Below are 21,296 nucleotides of genomic sequence, written 5' to 3' on the forward strand. Positions count from 1 at the left end.
AGACAACAAGCTACTTTTAAAAGTTAAATAATGTTGATACAACACATGTTTACTGTGCCACCAATGTATTAGAAGTGATGGTGCATCGTCTTCCTCTCTGGCTCACCTGATGGCTTTTATGAGACTCAGTGATGAAATATTTTCTAAGACATCAGCAGACATGGCTAAAGAAAGGTGCTCGGTACAAACGGAAAGTAACCATTCGCATTTCAAGTATTGTTTTAAAAAGAATGAGTTTTTAATTGCAGTCGATGTTAGCACTTTTTAGCTTGTGCTTTAGTCTGTTATTTCTTTGTAAGTCTTGCATTTGGCTGATGGCTTTTTTTTAAAAAAAGGTTGGCAACAAAGATAAGAACTGTAGAAGGCTGGTAAGAGTTTTATTTAACTTTCTGAGCCCACTTCATGTCATCTGCTCTAGGCTTTTGCCCAGTCACTCCTTGGATAATATTCTCCAAGCATCTCCAAAATCCAATCTTCTCTAATGGATAGTTCAGCCAACCTGAAAGACCAGAGGGGTGAAGGGAGGGGAATTAAGTATTGAGCATTAGCTTAAACCATAGCAGTAGAACCTCAAGTTTGCATTGCTTTTCTTCCCTACTTAACAGCGTTATTCACTTTAAATAGCAAACAAAAATGTGTTAGAGAAAAGTTCAGTGGTAGTGCGCTATGGGCAAACAATGAAGAATGGTCACTACACAAAGCTAAAAGGAGACTATTAGGGTAAAAGAGAAAATTAAACAAAAGTAATTTGTAAATAAAACAGAAATATCTAAATTCAAGTGGTGTAAAATTTCTAGCTAGTTATTTAGATTACAAATTGCCCTTCACTCAGACCAGTGAGTTTCACTTGTTCGGATGGTTTCCCTTTCTGGTTCCTGAGCCCTAGCGCACAGATGCAATGCCTCATTTGCAAGCAGTGCAAGAGAATATTCAAATCAAACAAAGTAACTGGTCACTGACATTTAGACAGATTTATTAACTCACCAGATTTTGTAAAATTTCAGACAAACCTAAATTTTGGGTCTACACTACTTACATGTGAATTAGATCTACCAGCTATACATCTAGATATTTGAGAGAGGATCCTATGTAGAATAGAGACTGTTTTCTGACAGATGACAGGAACAAGTTATAAAGCTTTACACAGGGCACACAGTATTGCATGACTAATACAAATCTATAGATTTTTTATTTATTTCATGGTCCATTTGTCAGAGCAGGAAATGGAGTCAGGTATCTAGAATTGTATTTCCAGCTGTGCCTTCCCTCACTATGTGAGGTTGAGCAAGTTATTAGCACTCTGGTTTAGCTTGCCCATCTGCAAAATGGACATAACCAGAATGACTTTAGTTGAGGTGAATATCATGATTTATAAATCCAAGGAGAATCAGATGCCAAAAATACCTTGATAAAGAAGTTACACATGTTCTGAAGGCCGTTATTAGAAGTATTTGGAAATACTCATTATGGCCATGAATTTCAGAAGTCTAAGAACTTGTTTTGGAAACTAACATTCAAGGAGAGATGCCAGTGTAGATTAAGAAAATGATATAATTCCCTTTGTATGAGAACAGCAGCTTTCACAGAATTCACTGCATTGAATAAAGATGCACTAATCTGCATGCAAGATCAGACTGCTTGACCTTACCCAAGCCTCAGCATCACTGACCTGAAGTCAGCAATAGAAAGTTACTGATTTTCAGCCAATCACAAACTTGATTTTTCTTCTTTTTTGGGATTGGGATTTTTCTTATTTATGTAACAATACCAAGTCAAGAGCCTCAGTTGACTTGTACAGTAAAAGCTAATACTGCAAGTTGTAGCACATAGCATCTTCCACGTTTTATAGACTGCTAAACAGTAATATCATATATACAATCAGACTACATTCTTGCCACATGTATGCTTTCTGGCTCAGTGAAAAAAGCTCAGTCCAGGAATATATAGTTTACTTTACCTGTGGTAATACAAAAATAAGTCTCATGGGGAGACACATGATGGATTCGGTGGTGTTTCCGTGGCAGGATAACATGCCAGTCCTGCAGAAAGATGACCCACCGAGGAAGACCAAAGTACGTATGAGACCATTTGTGAATCTGGTTTGTCAAGGTTACAAAGATAGCCAGGGCAAAGACATAACATTCCCAAGGGCATGTCTGGTATAACGCTTCTACAAAAAATAATAAAAAAAGCATTAAAAACCCAGACCTTTTCTTTCCTTTCTTTTATTGAAGAAGCAGATTCCTACCAGTTTCTAATAATGCCTGCCCTGTTTAGAAGTTGCCCCTCAATTCTGACACTATTCTAGCAGTTGCTGACACTTCAGATGTTAACAAGGCCCATGACCAAATTGCTTCAGCAATAGACTGTGACAGCAGAGTCGCTGAGTCATGAACTCCTCATCTCATATGACATTCTGAAATGCCACAAAGTAATAGGGTTGCAAGACTAGTATGCACCACACCAAATTAGTCAAAATAAATTCAGTCTAATGGATAGTGAGAACCTGAGCTATGGATTTACTGGCTATTGTAATTAAACAGGAGAATGTAATGCTGCATTATTAGTCTTTATATTTATTGAACTATTTCTGCAAAAGAGCAAATTTCAATGGTTTTTAATCTTAAGCTTTCTTCCTTAATTGCCTGAATTTAAAATCCTTTGTGAAAGAATGAGGTGCTAGTTCTTCTGCAGAATTTATATTTTAAGGCTTCTTTACTGAATTCTTCAGTAAGACACTTTCCTGGAGATGGGAGATCCTTGACATGGGAAAGGTTAATCACCCATTATCAAACAGTGGAAATTTTTTTCCCCTCTCTCCTCCAAACATCTGCTTCCAACATAAATTAAACCCGTTGACATGCATCACAGATTCAATTTTTAATCCCTTCCCCACACAAGGACAAGCACTTATTCAATTTATCCAGTGATGAAGATTCTAAATACATATACATAGTCACTGCAAATAGCTTACCTGGGGAAAGAGAAACAAATTTGTAGGCCATGTTTGCCAATGGCACTAGTGTCATCATGCAGTTATCTCCATTGGTCTCTATAAAATCATGTCTAGTAATTGCCGTGGGGTCAATGTGATGTTCTCTAAAAGGTCTGATGAAAGCCTGAAAGAACAAAGCCAAAAGTGCCAGGCCATTACTCGTAAGAATGAATGGATCAGAAACAGAATGACAGCATCAAATCCAAGAGTGATAGAAGGGCTTCCATACTATCATGCACCTAGGAATTAAGGTTCAAGCTTTTAGAAGTAGTGTTTGAAATTATTCAACCATCTGTTGCTTTACACTTGGAAATCTTCATACAATGCTTATATTTCAGCCCAGTTTTTGCCTCTTTAAGCAACGCATTAATATTGTTAACACATACGTAGCACTTTTCATCTCAAAGTGCTTTATAAAGGTGGATATGCATTATCACAATTTTACAGATGAGGGAGAAGCACAAAAAGTTAAGTGACTTGTTAAAGGTCACATAGCTAGGCAACAGCAGATCTGGGAACAGAGACACTTATTCTGTTACTTCTGCTTGTTAATACTCCCAGTCGGAACAGGGCACATTAGAGAGTCACCTCAAACTTCCTGGCTGTTATCAGTCTAGAAGAAGTTTAACACTGTATGTCATAGCTCTACCGCCAATATACCAGGCCAATTAGCATGGGATAAAGAGAGGGTGAGGAGGACACAAGCAGGCCAAATCAGTAGGAGAGACAAGACAAGACAAAAAGAAACAAGTTCCTATATAGTGCATAGCACATTTAAGATGGTGGCAGCTTCCCCCAAAGTGATTTTTATTTGAAATTTTAAAAATTAAAAAAAAGTCTCAAACCTTTCCAACTATGGGCAGCTCCACAGATCCCCAGGTGTCCGCTCCCCAGTGCACTAATCCTGACAGAAAGTCAGCAGTAATAACTCCTGCAACTTTAAGAAAACAGAGTTAGGAATCCAGAAGTATTGTTTCAATGTCCACAATCTCTCCCCCCGCACCTCCCCACGAAAAAAAAATATCACTACTACTATTTTCTGGACAGATGCACACTCCCAAACACAAGAGCGATCTGGCCACTCTGAATGCACAAAAGTCAACTCTTCAAATGAAAGGTGGGTGATCATGACAGAGGCCATTAAAAGATTACACCTTCTCTTAGCTAACAATAAGATCTTGGATCTGAACTACAATCCTATTGTTATCAAATAATTTCCATACTAGTAAATCTAGATTTGTCAGAAATTAATTTATACTGGATAGTCAATCAGTGAAACCAATTACTTCTAAAATATCTCTCTACTCTGAATAGGATCCTCTCTCAAATATCTAGATGTATAGCTGGTAGATCTAATTCACATATTTAACAGCCAACATAAAGGGACAGTTTGGTTTTACCTAGTACGTACTCGGTTTAGACCACCCGTGTCCAGATCTCCACAGATATTCATTGCATTGGTGTGTAGCACTACCCACAATGTGGTGGTTATTCTTTTTGCACTCAGCAGAGACCTCCTACCAGCAGACCTGCCCCCCCCCCCCACCCCATTACCACCACACTCTTGGACCTCAAAGCTTTCTAAGGGCTTGGCTACACTTGCAAGTTGCAGCACTGGTGGAGGCTTTCCAGCACTGCAATTAGTAACGGTCCACACCTGCAAGGCACATCTAGCACTGCAACTCCCTGGCTGCAGCGCTGGCTGAACACCTGGTCTGCTTGGGGAATAAGCATTGCAGCGCTGGTGATCCAGCGCTGCTCGTCAAGTGTGGCCACACACCAGCGCTTTAATTGGCCTCCAGGGTATTATGAGATATCCCAGAATGCTTTTAACTAAATTACTCTTTGTTTTGTTATGCAGCCTCTCTTTGTTTTGTTGTGAACGAGCTCCTTTGCCGGTGCTGCTTATCTAAAAAACAAACAGAGCTCCTGTTTGCTGTGATCAATCTGTACCTGGCTGTAAACAATCAAATGAGAGGCAGGCAGGCAGGGAGTGAAACAGCGGGGAGTCGTGTTGGCTGCAGGCTGTTTGCAATTAAGAGTTAAGACTAAGGGGTTGGAAACATTCTGATTTTTTCAAGGCAGGAAGCTAAACACACAGTGTTGGCTCCAAAAATCCACTCTCTCTCTCCCCCCTCGCTCCCTGTCACACTAGACTCCACTCCACCCCCCTCTTTTGAAAAGCACGTTGCTGCCACTTGAACACTGGGATAGCTGCCCATAATGCATCACTCCCAACAGCGCTGCAAATGCTGCAAATGTGGCCACACACCAGCGCTGTTCCTGCACAGCTGCACAACCAGCGCTGTAACTCCCAGCGCTGCAACTTTCAAGTGTAGCCAAGCCCTAAGCATGAAACAGAGAACTCTCTCAGCTTACTACTAAATAATATCAGCTACAGATGCATACTTGAATACCTGGAAGGGGCTTCCCGACATGGTTCTTTACAGCAAGGCTATTTACAAAGTAAGGTTGAAAGCCTAGCAGCCAGCTAGAGGGGGAGCCACCTACAATAATGCAATGAGGAGCAGAGTCCATATTGATGATTCACTGCAGAAAGTGTTCTATGCTGAAGCGTTATTACAGTGGCATGGTAAATGTATAAGAATGTGTGTCAATCTGTAGACCAACATGGACAGTTTGTAAAGGAGAATATATATTTTTAAACTGCCAGCCAGGTGCACTACGTTTGCAATTTAAAATTTAAGCTGTGTTCTGTTCCTGCAGATAACTAGATTTATTTAAATTTTAGTTTTATATAAACTTCGCCAAAAGCACCTGTTCAAAAGCTCAGGGCAACTTTGGCACATTTAAAGAGAAATAAAACTTGATTGAAGCAACAGCACATCTTCCCGTCAGACATCATCTGATCAGTTGTGTGACCAATGCATCTGAAGATGACCCTATCATACTTCCTCACTACATTGAAATTCTACCATCAGCTGCCTCAGCTCTTCACCAGACAGGATTTACAGCATGCCCAGAACCTCAACCCACTGGAGGGCGATAATTAGCAGGAAAGTCCTTAGAGAGAAGGCTCTGCCAGCAGCCACTTTATAGGGGCAAGATAGGGGGAGGGGGCAGTCAAGCTCAAAGGCCTCTGCTGATCACAGCTGTGGCAGCATGGCACAGGGAGACACACAATCTCTCAAGTAGGCAAGTCCCAAGGCATTTAGGGCCTTATAGGTCAAAAACCAACACCACTTTAACCATCACATGGCCAGCAATAGGTACCAAAAAAAAATAAAATAAAAAAATAATTAGTAATAGATTCTACAGATCCAACTTTGCCCTTATTGCTCTGAATGGAGTTTCTGAAGTGTCACCAAGGGCAGGATTTGGTTACAATTTTGTTGATACGTAAGCAGGAATAGAATCCAACTCCCTTGTGGAGCTGTGTTGGCTCTGCAGGTATAATAGAATTAGTTTTCTGTGCATTTAAAGTCTTGTCTGCTGAATTCGGCCACAGAGAAGAACTGTACTGAGTAAAAAGGTGCATTAGTTTCTCAGTGTATAACTGCACTTAAAACTGTCAAGAACAGCAGTACTCTCCTCCCCCACACCCACTCCTTCTGCAGCTCTATTTAAAGCCATTCAGTAGACACTCACCTAAATTTCCACATCTGTGAAGTGTAATATGCAAATAAAGTATTCCTGGAAACTGATTAGGGCTTTTATCCTGGAGGGAGTCACATGGAAACTATACACAACTCCTGCCAAGCTAAGCATCACACTGATCTTTCAATCCATTGTCAAAGGGCACCTTGGGATCAGAGAAGTAAATAAATGAGGGGTGTGTGTGTTTGTGTGTAACACATTTCAATAAAGAGATTGGCTAGCAACCAGTATAAAACCTAATGAACCACACCCATATCTGACCCTTGGAATGTAATTCACAAGGCAGAGGCCTGCAGTCTAGCAATACGTGTACTAAAGGCAGGTGCATGCTGTATTTGAGGAGCTGGTTAACTGCTCATAGGAAGCCACATAATAGAACTAGCCGTATAGCTACGGTCAGAGTTGTTGGAAGTTTTTTTAGTTCTCCATTTTTTACAGTCACATTAACGTTTTAAAACCGGCTTGGTTACAAAAATCACAGATGTCAGACATTCTGACTTTTTAACTCTAGAAACACCAGCTAGTTTTTAAAACAAGGTAAGAACAGTTGAATTTTATTTTTGCTGTATATAACTGGAGGGTAATACCCAAACTGCCTCACTGATTCTTCCTTGGTCTGCCACTCCAAGAAAACAGGGGGCTCCTGGCTTTCTACTCAGCAGGCAAGCATCTTCTGTTCCAGATGCCTTAGGGTATGTCTACACTGCAATTAGATACCCACAGCAGGCCCAAGTCAGCTGACTTGGGTTCATGGGCTTAGGCGTGGTTAACCGTGGTGATGACATTCCGGCTTGGGCTGCAGCCTGAGCTCTAGGACCCTCCCAACTCGCAGGTCCTAGAGCCTGGGCTTCAACCTGAGCCCAGAAGTCTACACTGCAATCAAACAGTCCAGTAGCCCAAGCCAGCTGGCATGCGCCAGTCACAGGTGTCTAGTTGCAGTGTAGACATACCTTTAGACCTCCCCTCCACCTCAGCTCCCCATAGGAGGTGGTGCTTTTGTCATGTGGGTCTGCTAGGGTTTAGGCAGAGACAAGCAGACCCATGTCACTACTTGTGACCCAAACCCCAGAAATTAATGGTTACATCGTTAGCTTGCCTGGCTATGCTATCCTGGCATCTCATTGCTGCTCTAAAGAGAGCCTCAAACACCTCCTTCCAGGATGCACCATTTTAGTAAATTACCTCTGCATTTTTATCCAGCAGAGGGACAGGCTGGGTTTCTCCTAGTCATGAGTTGATGTTAACATGCTTTTTACTATGGGGTTATGGAGCCACACCCCCTGTTGCAATCAGGATGCTTAGATCATCTCTCTTGGGACTGTTGTTAGCAAGATTTTGTTTGACATTAGCAGGATTCCCAAAATGCAGATACTTTTATGAAACAAGGGAAGACTAGTCTTTTTCTTGTTAATATGACAAAGTACTGCAGGAATTCTCTTCGTCTGCATGCGGTGCAGAGATAGTGCAGCTCACCCACTCCCCGCCTCACATAGTATATTCTGAGGGTTCCCCTCACTCTTTGCCCTTCCCTTTGTCTTTGTTTAGCTAATCCCAGACATGTGTCTCTCTGCCCCCAACAATAATAATGGAACTAACAAGTTATATTCCTTTTCTCTGTCCTTTGTGTTGCCTTGTCAATTTAGACTGTAGGCTCTTCAGAGAAGGAACTGTCCACTGCTGTTCTTGTATGGTGCCTGTCACAATGAAGCCCGGATTTGGCTAGTACGTACCTACCTACTTACCCACCCACCCACATTTTTAGAACAAGACTGTCTTGTTCTAAGATAGATGGATATGCTAGAGATACAGCTAGCCAGTGTGGGACAGCATTCAGCCTTTGGAATCACCCCACATCATGAATCTGAAAGAATGTGTGGCTTCTACTTAAAGGGGAAAAGGAATAGGTGGAGTTTATTTAAAAAACCTGGGCTACGGCTACACTAGAGAGCTTACAGCTGCATCAATACAGCTGCATCACTATAAGCTCTCTGTGTAGCTGCTCTAAGCTGACAGGAGCGAGCTCTCTGGTTGGCTTAATTATTCCAGCCCCGCCGTGAGTGGCGTAGCTATGTTGATGGGGAAAGCTCTCCCGCGACCTAGTGCTGTCCACACCAGTGCTTACATCAGCATAAAATTATGTTGCTCAAGGGGGTGCCTAATTCACATGCCTGAGCAACGTAACTTAGTCAACTTAATCTGTAGTGTAGCCATAGCCTCAAATACTATGAATACGGAGGCTGTAGCAGCCGTGTACCCAATTCTCTCTCACCTGACCTCACACAGACTGAAGTATGTTCTGTGAGGATCATGTGGCCTTGAAACTTTCAAGATAATTGAAAAAGGAAGAGAAGAAAAGCAGAAATAAAAGTCTCGGTGGAAGGGTCTGAGATAATATTTTACACAGTGTTTCAGAAGCAGTCACTATCAAACACCAAGATCAGGGGAAGAGTGAAGAGTTTGGTAAGATAGGTCTTATTCTAAGGCTGTTTGAAATCCCAGCAAATGCTAGAAGCTACTTTCTAGCAAACAGCATTGCAAGGTAGGTTTCACTTACAATCTAGCCGATTCGCAGGTGGGTAATTCTGGCAGAAAGGAGTATGGAAAGAGGATGCGGGATTATACCTGGCATTTGTGGTGGGGATAATACTTTGCACTTTATAACACTTGGATTCAAGGATCTCAAAGCATCTTACAAACATTAATGAATGTAGCCTCATTTTCCTCATGAGGCAGGCATTCTCCCATTTTAAATGAGGAAACGGAGGCATAGATGCTAAGTGACTTGTTTAAAGTCACACAGGAAGCCTATACCAACACATGGGATAGAACTAAGGCCTCTGGACTCCTACGCCTGTGTGACTATAAAGAACTTCCTTCCTTTCTGAGTGAGATGTAGTGAGGTCTGGAGAGAAAAACATAGACCAATTGTGAGTGATAACATTAGGGAGGGCCAGTCACAGATCCAGTAAAGATGGAAGCCTAAAGTTTGTAATTCAGGGATGCATGAGTTTCGTGCTGATCAGAAGCAAGGCCACTGTAGAACAGCAGAGAAAGGGACTTTTGCTGAACTTGATCTTATTCAATCCAATCAATAGGAACTCTGAACATTTATTTCATGATGGATTAGAAAGATCTCAGAAAATATCATGGCCAAGAATAATGGACATTGACTACCATCATTGAATGTAATTATTATATTTCTAATGTTTTAATTTTTTTGATTAATGCTTTTTTTTTAAAAATCAGTTCTGAACTAGGTGTCTAATGAAAGCTTTCATTTGTTATTTGATATATAGACCAATGTGGTGTTAAAAAAAACACTTGATTTCAATAAACAGAATCGGTACTAGCTCAATAAAAATATTTGTCTAGTTTTTTTGCTTCTTTTTAAGCGACTTTAGACTATTAAAGCAGAATGTTGTTCCACTGAAAAGAAGAAATGGAAACAGAGGCCTGGAACACACAGAAGGGCGTTTCTTTCAAAAGCAGCCTACTGATCATGAATTGAATAAAACTGACAGGCCTCAACAGAAGGTGAAACCAGATTTCACAGGCAGAGAGTTTAATCAGGCATTTTAACTAGAGCAAAGAACAGCAACAGAGGTGGTTTCAATATCCAGAGGCATAACCCTCATATCATTGGCATGCAAGGGAGGAAGTTTTGATAAAGAGGCTAAGCCCTGGTTTTGCCAGAAAGGCTGTGGCTGGGTTTTGCCCTCAGATACATACAGGGTTTTGAAATACAGAAACAAGAGGCTGCAAGGGACCTCAGCAGAGGCAAAGGCGTGATGGCTAGCGGAGCAAGATCTTGAGCTGGCGGTTATTGTTACAAAATGAGCATCATTGCAGAGAACTCAGTAAAGAGTTTCTAGGTATACAGGTGAGATACAGCCAGTGAATGTGACTGACCCTTAAAAGAACTGAGATGTGTTAAGAAGCTTGGAGCTTTTATATCATGCATCAAAAGAAGCAGAAGCCTAGGGAACAGCAGCTTCTGATGTTTTTGGGCTGTTTAGCAACAGATGGCAGGCAGGAGAGGGCAGGGAAAACCAAAAACTGCAACAGCAAGAGAACAGAATGTAACCAAGGACGTTGCATTAGAGCAAGTTACACAACACTGACAATTCTCTAGTGACCTGAGCTCCCAAACTCTATAGGAGGGGTCAGCAACCTTTCAGAAGTGGTGTGCCAAGCCTTCATTTATTCACTCTAATTTAAGGTTTCGCATGCCAGTAATACATTTTAACATTTTTAGAACATCTCTTTCTATGTCTTTAAAAACCTTATTTACTTATATATTAAAATGTTTAAGAAGCTTCATTTAAAAATTAAATTAAAATGCAGAGCCCCCTAGACTGGTGGCCAGGACCTGGGCAGTGAGAGTGTCACAAAAAAAAAAAAAAAAAAAAAAATCAGCTCGTGTGCTGCCTTCGGCACGCATGCCATAGGTTGCCTACCCCTGCTCTATAGGAAAGGGCCAGAGAGCAGTGCACCTCATATGCCTGGGAGCTCCACAGATAAAGTTTTTTTTTTCCTTTTTGGATTTGTGACAAATCAGATATATTAATGGGGATAATGCCAATGTCATGCTAAATATAACTGTACCTTCCCTTGGTTGTGATTTGCAAGTGAATTCCACCAACAGAGCAGTCTTATACTGAGTAGAGTGAAGTTTCACTCCTAGGGTACATATACACTACCCGCCAGATCGGTGGGTGGCGATTGATCTATCGGGGATCTATTTATCACATGTAGTGTAGACACAATAAAATCAATCCTCGATCTCTCTCCTGTCAACTGCTGAACTCCAGCAGTACGAGAGGCGGAAGCAAAGTCGACAGGGGAGCTGCAGCCATCAATCCAGCACCGCAAGGACGTGAAGTAAGTAATTTTAATTCGATCCAAGATATCTCGACTTCAGCTATGCTATTCTCATAGCTGAAGTTGCCTATCTTAGATAGATTTCCTCCCCTGTGTAGACCACGGTCTACTCACAGAGTTCCTACTCAGGAGATTTTTTGGGAATAGGTGTGTTGGACTGAGGAGTGTCACATGTATTGAAGTGTTTTATTTTTCCCTAGGTTGTGTACTTAACCACAATTGCTGTTTAAAGTGAATGAGCGAACATTTGCAAGTGGAGGGGTTTAGGAGGCAAAAGTTGGAAGGGAAAAAACTCAAGCCAAGTTCCCCAAACAGATAGAAATATACATATGTTTACTGCTAACACATCTTTACTCCTAGAAGCACTTGTTTTAGGTATTCCCATAACAGTAACACCCATCTACATTCCATATAAATTTGTCGCCCCCTCACTTTTGTCAAAAATTATTTACATGACAAATAAGGACTAATGACATTGATGTTTTAGAAAACAATTAACCATAGAGGAAGGAATCCTGCAACACTAAGTTTCCTGCAATTAAAAAAAAATTAAGAACCACTCATTTTAGCTCTGTCACATATATGGGCCCTGGCAGGCCATTACAGATAAACACCAAGTAAATCAATCAAGATTGGAGCTGGATGTATAGCCTACAAAAGCAGCTAACTGTATCAACAGGACAGCAAAGTCCCAATGGCTGGTAGGAACGTGGTCCCTAAAGGATTTAGCTAGAAGAAGCTTAAGGTTTTTTCCTTTTGCGACTGCATGTGTCCCACAGGTTGGCAACACCTAACCTAATCTGCAGGGAACATTAAAACAAACAAACAAAGGTGAAGCAAGCACAAGACAATGATAAACTTTGTAGCTACTGGTCACATGCCCACCGGGGTAGTTGGGGCAGCACAGAGGGTGTGGTGACAAGACAATGTGACTGTCTCAAGTAGAAAGGGCCTGCTGAACACGTTAACCTTGGCTGCATTGCCCCCAAAACGAACACTGCACAAAGTTTACTCAAAAGTGAGTATAGTTTAATGATAAAAATCTACTTATATATAGTATTGTCTGAAAATTTAAACAGAAATCCTGAAACAAACATTGGTCAATGTATTTGAATATTAGGGCACTGAATGACTATTCTGCCAAGTGTAATTACTAATATTTTGCCATTCTACAGCACCTGTCAGCCAAAGATCTCAAAGCACTTTACAAATTTAAGCCACAAGTATTCCTGAGAGGCAAGAGGAGGAGAGTGAGGAACAGCTGTTAATCACCTCACCCAAGGTCACATGGCGAGTCAGTGGCAAGGCTGGATGGAACCATATGCCATCTAGTCACTGTATTACACTTCTTTCAGAAACGTTTTATTAGAGTACAGCAGTATCTCTTGCCTGGCCTCCCACTATTGTAGCTCACATCTGAACACAATGTAAGAGTCCACCAAAAAGCCAGAAACAGTATGTGGTCTAGAGGAGAAAGTGCAGGAGTCTCAGCCTTTTACTTTACACCTGAAGGTAAGATGCTTATGGGAGAAACAAACTAATAGGTTATTTTGGTTAAACTACCAAAGTGTGAGGGGAAGAGAGTTAGATGCAAAACAGCAGCAGCAATTCAAAGTGAACATGATAGGCTGTCTGAGGAGAGCCTGACACATTCTCTGTTAAGCTAAGGAAACAAATGACTCATCTGGCCTCTTGCAGTTCTGGGACACCTGTGCTGGGTAGCCTTACACATTGGGAGTCTCATTCAGTTCAGTCCAAAAGATTCAAAAAGCAAGTACTGGAAGGATGGAAACATCTCCTGAGATGCTCTCTGTTCCTTTAGAGAGGAACTGACAGAAGTTGGCTGCATTAAAGTTGTGTCTCTTAAGGCGTTTCTAAATTCTCCAATACACAAGAGTTACATCTAAGAAGGTACCAAAGGTAAGAAGTGCCCAGAAAGATGGAAAAAAGCCTGTTAGACACTGTAGCTTGAGTTACAGTTAGAAACTGCCAGTAAAATCAGCAGGGGAGCCAGACACTAAACACAAGGATAGGCCACAGGAATTGGCTTTTAAGCAAACATCTATCAGATAGACTTAAGCAAAACAACCCATCCCCAATTCAGCAAAATAAAGAACCAAGTTTCAACTAAAGGAAAAAAAAAAAAAACAGCAACAAAACTAGTTTGCTTTGGATGCACCCAGCTAGCTGGCGAGCCAGACGTTCTTCCTATCACACTTACACATGCACTAGTCTAGAATTCTGTTTAGAACTGAAAATTGATGGTTATACAGAGGATACTGACATAGGAACTCTTCTGCTCTGTCTCTTCAGAAAAATGATGGCAGCATGCTGAACTCCAGCAGTACGAGAGGCAGCATGCGGACCCCAGAGCAGGCTGGTATAGTAGAGGATGCTGCAGGAGAACCAAAAGGGAGACTTCCTCCTTTGCTAAAAAACCCTTCCCCCAGCAGTTCACCTCCTGGGGTGACATAGTGAGCAAATCCTCTTGCCACACACTGACTCTGAAGTCTCTGGTTCCAGTCAAGCAGGATCAATGCAGCCCTTTGCAGAACCACACAGTTTACTCTGGAGGTCCCTTTTGGAGGGAAACATAATACTCAAATATACCTTAAGGATCCTATGGTGCGCTTCGTACAAGGCCTGTGTCTGCCCCTAGTGTGGCTGTTCAACACTCCCTCCGGCAGCACTAGCTAGCACCTCTACCCCAAAGGTGTCAGCAGCATTTCAATAGTGCAGTATGCGTAGGGTTCAAGGTAAAGGGCCCAGTTTTATAAAATAACATACATTTCACTCTGAGGGATCCCAGAGCATTCAGCTACATACTTATAAGAATCATTGCACCCTTCTGCAATGCAGCTGCAATAGTAGTGAATGTGGGATTTTCTAACCAAGATATCTATTCTTTCAGAACAGGCTATTGTACATATATGTTTACACTGGTGCGATTCCCAGCTTGGGTTAGACACACTTGTGCTAGCTCTAATTGAGTTAGTGTGCTCACATGGGTATGTACTCAAGACAGCGTGGAATTCAATGCATCTACCTCAAAAGATGAAGGGATAAATTTCCTGTCTACCAAGAGTTATACTACGCTCATCACTTGGCTATCCAAGCACCTTCTATTCTAAAATAGACATCAAAGATAACACCAAATACCACAAGCCAGCCCTAAAGGTACAAAAGATTAAGTTTCATCTGCATTTGTTGTTTTTTGTGGGGGTTTTTTAGCTGCTTTATGACATTTACTGAAGGCCTGAAAAACAAGGGAGAAAACCCATTTAAAATGTCAAGACCAGCAAGTCTCGTCTTCTCTAGTTTTGCAGTAGGGCTTCTTACATGGAGAATGGCTGGGGCGAGGGGGGGGTAGAGAGGGGAGGTACTGTCTCACAATGTAGCCCAAGGTCTCACTTTAACTGAGGGCTGGTCTACACTACACAGTTAGGTAGACATAATGCAGCTTACATTGACCTAATAATGTCAGTTCCTACAATCTTCCTCCTGCGGATGTAATTGCCCTGCTACACCAACATAATCACTCCACCTCCATGAGAGGCGTAAGGCTTACAACGACCTAGTTAAGGCAATGCAGTGTCTGTGTAGACACTGCGTCCCTTTCATTGGCGGTTGGCTGTCTTGTCAATTCCATCGCAGGAGCTGTGAAATTGACAAGTAGGCCCGACAACTAGAACTCAGCCTCCTCCTCTCCCTGGTTGACTTACTTTTCTAGTGTAGACATACCCAGAGAGGGCAGGTGTATTAAGTATTTGGCAAAGACATCCATGCCAGTATGCAATGGAGTTAAATAAAAGTGTTAAAAACCCCAGAGTTTTAAACAGTCTTACTCAATATCACTTCCTCTTCAAACGGCTCAGCTTTGTCTCACAATGAGACTTTCTACAGCTCTCCAGTCACTAGAGAGCCACAGCAAACAAGACATGAACTTCTAACATAAAAGCAAGCAGAAGCCCCCCACACACAACCCCCACCCTTTAAAACAAAACAAAAATACAAGCCTGTCAGGCCATCTGTGCACATCAGGAAAGGCCAGGATTAGGCACATTCCCAATTCTCCTTTCCTCTCCAGGTCACCTTTGAGCAAACAAATACAGAATCTTTAATTCAGAAATCGTCTGAAACCAAAACAAAGTTCTTGGCCAGCCTCTCTCCCTGCATGAAACTCACATAGCATATGATTTGGCACAGCACATTACAACATGCCAAGTCAGATGATATCTAATAAAAGAATCTGTTCACATCACCCAGGCAAATGACTGCCTTAATGTCAGCCTGCACACACAGGATCCAGGCCCCTAGAGTTGGAAGCGTTTCTGGAGTCAGTGAATGTCACTAAATACATTTTAAGTAAATCAACAGCAAAAAATAAAGGATTTTTTCCTATCCTGTAAGGCACTTGCAGAGAGGGAGTGTAATGTGGCCATGTCTGCACCGCAGCTGGGAGCATGCCTCCCAGCCTGGGGAGACAGACACTTTCTAGCTGCACATGAGCTAGAGTGCCAAAGCGTGGATGCTGTGTCTCAGTCTCGTCCTGAGCTCGGACCCAGGAACTGAACAGGCTTGGACTTGGGTGGTCAGCCTGAACCACTGAGAGTGCTGCAACATCCGTACTGTGATTTTTAGCATGCTGTTTTAAGGGGAGTTAGCACATCTGTCTCATCTCCAGGCACTCTGAACCTCATGCTCAAACACACACTTTGCAAAGGAGCCCGAAGAAGGGGCACCAGAAAACTAATGACAAGAAAACCACTAGTTACTACTGCAGCAGCTGTTCTGGATCTTTAATATTTTACAGTTGAACAGATTTTTGCTAGTTTCCCCATGTTTTCACCTTCACACGGAGTAATTCCTCCCACTTTTGTTTTTACATTGAAAAATGTAGCGCTAGTGAATGGAATGGAATCTGCAGCCAGAACTCCAGTTTACCCATAGAACAGATACAGCACAGGCAGCAGCACTTCCTGCTTCCCACAGAGCCAATCAATTCATCTCACCCTTGAAAGACCCTCCCCCATCTCCAAAACCCATGCAATTTCATTAGCAAGAAAGGAGGCAAATAACTCAGTCAGTGGATGTTGTAATGCAACAGCCATCCACTAGAAATGGACTGAATGGACTGAAACCCCACAATTCATTTCACAGGCTAGACTGATCAGTGGTGGATTCAAACAAATGACAGGTAATATTGAATCTAGCTCAGGATTCTCAAACATTGAAGACCTTCAGTGACACAGCAGTAATAATAATGGAGCTTTCCACTGTTACTAGTTGCTTCAATCATTACAAAAAAATTAGAGCTTTAAATTAAAAAACTTTTAAACACAACAGCAGGTTCATAACATTAACACACCAAATCCATGCCACCTTTTGCAATAAGGTAATGAGAACTCCTGCTCTTGAGCTCAAAGCCCTTTGGGTTTTGCCAAAATGACCCCTGGGGTAACCCTTTAGCAGGGACAGAGATCATCTAAAGCAGGGATTCAGGAACCCAGGGGAGTGTCAGACCAGTCATTTGTGCAGGGACGAATAATTTTCTACATTCCCATACTCTGAATGACATTATTCAGAAATAGAACAACTATAAAAAAGTCAAAGAATCCTTGACTATGGACCAAAAGCAACCTCAGGATCAGCAGGTGCACTTATTTAAATCAATATAAGATACACCTGCTTACTGCAGGGCTGAATTTGGCCTTAAGTGTTTAATGTTTTTTTTTGTTTGTTTTTTTTTTTTAAAAGACAAGGTTGGGGAAAGCATATGAGGGAAATTAAGTAACCCTGGATCAAATGAAACACTGGTATAATATTATTCCTCTGGAGAGGGAGATTAGAGCATAGCATCTTGTTTGTTGCTGTGTGACATTTATATTACTTTATTGCACTCATTTTTGAATAGTTTATCAGCTATTTCCACACTACTATATTTACACAGAAACCAAATTCTGCTACTTTAATCATTCACTGCTACTTAAACACTGTTATCAGTGAATTGGCTACCTTATCAGTTAAGCTCGTAACTGGGACAACCAAGGGCTCAGTCTTTCATCACTGTTCCCTCGGAGAAGAAAACTGTTCCCAGCTGGCTACTATGGGTTAAAACACAGAGTGGATTTGATTTAAATCACTAGTCAAGACAACTCGATTTAATTATGGGATTTCTATATAAAAGTGCATTCTTGTTGGTTGTTATAACCTTAATACATATTCTTCACAACTCAGATAGATGTAGGTTTCATTTTTAGAAGGTACACACTATACATTTTTAAGTGATTTATATTGAAAACTTTTCAGATTAGTTTTACAGCTATATCAGAAAATGAACGATTGTTTGGTTATTTCATTTAGCAAAGGTAATTGAAGCAGGTATTTATGAAGTCATTGGGAGTGAATGATCTCCAATTCAACAGGTTAATCATTAAAATTTGGAGGATTTTCTTGCCATGCTGTATTAGGAGGACATCACCAGACAGACGTTTAAATTGTTTTAGTTATGTATTCTGGATTTTTTTCCTTCAACAGCAAACATTTTAACAAAACAAGAATATGAATTTTTAAATTTAGTTAAACATTCAAGTTTTTTAGTCAGGTTTGTTTTTGTTAAAATTGTTTAACTAAAAAAGTTAAATGAAATATTAAAAAAATCAAATCGACAACATTAGCCAGGTCAATATGAGAAACTTAAAATATTGGCTTCTGCATCTAACTCAGTCATCTTTTCTTTCATTTTCCTGTTTGTTCTTAATGTGGCAAAGAAAAACTAAGCTTTCCTGCTTTTACAGGTCCCAAATGATTTCTCAATTTGGAATGAATTAGTCCAAAGAAAGAAAATATTCTTTCTACACCAGCAGAATCAGATTATTAGGGCTGGAAGGGACCTCAGGAGGTCATCTAGTCCAACCCCCTGCTCAAAGCAGGACCAATCCCCAACTAAATCCCCAAATCCCTAAATGGCCCCCTCAAGGATTGAACTCACAACTCTGGGTTTAGAAGCTACTGCTGTTAAAACTGAGATTAACACTTCAACAGTCTCTGAATCTGAGGCCTGGTCTACACTACGCATTTATACCGAATTTAGCAGCGTTAAACCGATTTTATGCTGCACCCGTCCACACAACCAAGTCCTTTATATCGATATAAAGGGCTCTTAAAACCGATATCTGTACTCCTCCCCGACGAGGGGAGTAGCGCTCAAATCGGTATTGCCATGTCGGATTAGGGTTAGTGTGGCCACAATTCGACGGTATTGGCCTCCAGGAGCTATCCCACAGTGCACCATTGTGACCACTCTGGAAAGCCATCTGAACTCTGATGCACTGGCCAGGTAGACAGGAAAAGCCCCGCGAACTTTTGAATTTCATTTCCTGTTTGGCCAGCGTGGAGAGCTCACCAGCACAGGTGACCACGCAGAGCTCATCAGCACTGGTAACAATGCAGTCTCCTGAGAATCAAAGAAGAGCTCCAGCATGCACTGCACGGGAGGTACTGGATCTGATAGCATGGAATCCTCTCCCCATACAGCGAACAGAACTCCATTCCAAAAGATGAAATGAAAAAACATTTGAAAAAATTTCCAAGGCCATGATGCAGAGAGGCCACACCAGGGACTCAGTACAGTGCCGTGTGAAAGTTAAGGAGCTCAGACAAGCCTACCAGAAAACCAAAGAAGCAAACGGACAGTCCGGGGCAGGGCCAAAAACATGCCGCTTCTATGCTGAGCTGCATGCAATTCTAGGGGGGGTCCGCCACCACTACCCCACCCCTGTCCGTGGATTCCGAGGTGGGGGTGGTAATCGCAGCCATGGCTGAGGATTCTGCGGACGGGGAAGATGAGGAGGATGAGCTTGTAGAGGGCACACAGCACTCCGTTCTCCCCAACAGCCAGGAGCTTTTTCTCACCCTGACGGAATTACCCTCCCAAGCAACTATCCCAGACAATGAAGCCATGGAAGGGACCTCTGGTGAGTGTACCTTGTAAATAAAAGACATGGTTTAAAAGCAAGCGTTTAATGATTAATTTGCCCTGAGGATTTGGGATGCATTTGCAGCCAGTACAGTTACTGGAAGAGTCTGTTAACATGTCTGGGGATGGAGCGGAAATTCTCCAGGGACATCTCCATGAAGCTCTCCTGGAGGTACTCCAAAAGCCTTTGCAGAAGGTTTCTGGGCAGCGCTGCTTTATTCCATCCTCCATGGTAGGACACTTGACCACGCCATGCATGTAGCAAGTAATCTGGTATCATTGCATGACAAAGCCTAGCTGTGTATGGTCCTGGTGATTGCTGGCATTCAAGCAACATCCGTTCTTTATCTTGCTGTGTTATCCACAGGAGAGTGATATCGTTCATGGTAACCTGGTTGAAATTCAGGAATTTAAGTAAAGGGACAGAGATGGCCATTTCTACTGGGCTGTTTGCCTGTGGCTTAAAAGAAATCCTTCCCTGCAGGTAGCCAAGCGGGGGGAGGGGGGGCACGCAATTGGCGCTGAGCTTTTCCGCATTTGGCTAGCAGGGATCTTTCCTGCTACCAGCCACGTGGTTGGGGGGCAAGGGGGGTGTTTAGCAGTGATCTTCCATGATGCCAGCCACAGGGTGGTTTCTGCTGCTGCACATTAACAGGAAAGATGCAGCACTCAACGGTAACACCAAAGCTGCAGGCACTCAATATTAAGATGCAAAATGCGACCTTGTAGTGAAGGCACATGTGCTACGTAAGGTGAATAGTGTTGTTCACCGTGAAAGAGTATGACCATTGTTCTCTAAAATGTATCTTTTTAAATACTTCTCTATTTTTTCCCCTCCTTCATGCATCTGCAAATTTTTCAAGCCTCCCTACTCCGTCCCGAAGGCCATCTCAGATAAGGCGGCGGGAAAAAAAAAGACGCGAGAAGAAATGTTTTCTGAAATCATGGAAGTGACCCGCAATGAAAGAGCTCATCTGAATGAGTGGAAGGACGTGGTAGCAAAGTACAGGAAAGATGCCAGTGACCGTGAGAACAGGAGAGATGCTCGAGATGAGAGGTGGCGGCAGAAAGATCAGCGGTGGCGGGACAACTCTGGGGCTGCTGCGTGATCAAACTGACATGCTCCGGCATATGGTGGAGCTTCAGGAACGGCAGCAGGATCACAGAGTGCCACTGCAGCCCCTTTATAACCACCCTCCCCCCTCACCATGTTCCTTAGCCTCCTCACCCGCCAGACGAGTAAGAACTCATGGGAGTAGGCTCCATGCACCCACCCACTCCACCCCACCCCAGTGGACAGCCCAACCAAAAGGCTCTCATTATGAAATTTTTTTAGTGGCCTTTTCCTTCCCTACTATTCTCCTCCCAAACCCCACCCGGGCTACCTTGTCAGTTCTCTCCCTCTTTTTATAATTAAGTAATAAAGAATACATGATTTTTAAACGAGAGTGACTATTTCCATAGAAAGCAAGCTGTGATCGAAGGGGGGGTGAGGATGGGTGGCTTACAGGGAATGAGTCAATCAAGGGGGGGGTTCATCAAGGAGAAACAAAACACAACAGTCACACTGTACCCTGGCCAGTGATGAAACTGGTTTTCAAAGCTTCTCTAATGCGCACCGCTTCCTGGTGTGCTCTTCTAATCGCCCTGGTGTCTGGCTGTGCGTAATCGGTGGCCAGGTGATTTGCCTCAGCCTCCCACCCCGCCATAAAGGTCTCCCCCTTACTCTCACAGAGATTGTGGAGCACACAACAAGCAGCAACAACAATGGGGACATTGGTTTGGCTGAGGTCTGAGCGAGTCAGTAATGTGCGCCAGCGCACC

The 21,296-nt window shown here is 42.4% G+C and overlaps 1 protein-coding gene across 1 annotated transcript in view; it reads right to left on the reverse strand.

The window, feature by feature from the left end:
* Positions 1 to 353: 353 nt before the first annotated feature.
* LOC120380558 (plasmanylethanolamine desaturase-like) overlaps positions 354 to 21,296 on the reverse strand; it is a 33,124-nt gene continuing 12,181 nt past the window's right edge. The window contains exons 3-6 of the mRNA XM_039498370.1: positions 3,841 to 3,932; positions 2,975 to 3,119; positions 1,958 to 2,170; positions 354 to 499 (exon numbers count right to left, since the gene is read on the reverse strand). Of these exons, the coding sequence (XP_039354304.1) occupies positions 378 to 499; positions 1,958 to 2,170; positions 2,975 to 3,119; positions 3,841 to 3,932 (572 nt within the window). The 3' untranslated portion in view covers positions 354 to 377. The remainder of the gene's footprint in view (positions 500 to 1,957; positions 2,171 to 2,974; positions 3,120 to 3,840; positions 3,933 to 21,296) is intronic.

Source organism: Mauremys reevesii, linkage group 13 (assembly GCF_016161935.1).
Source record: "Mauremys reevesii isolate NIE-2019 linkage group 13, ASM1616193v1, whole genome shotgun sequence".
In the NCBI taxonomy this organism is placed as follows: domain Eukaryota; kingdom Metazoa; phylum Chordata; order Testudines; family Geoemydidae; genus Mauremys; species Mauremys reevesii.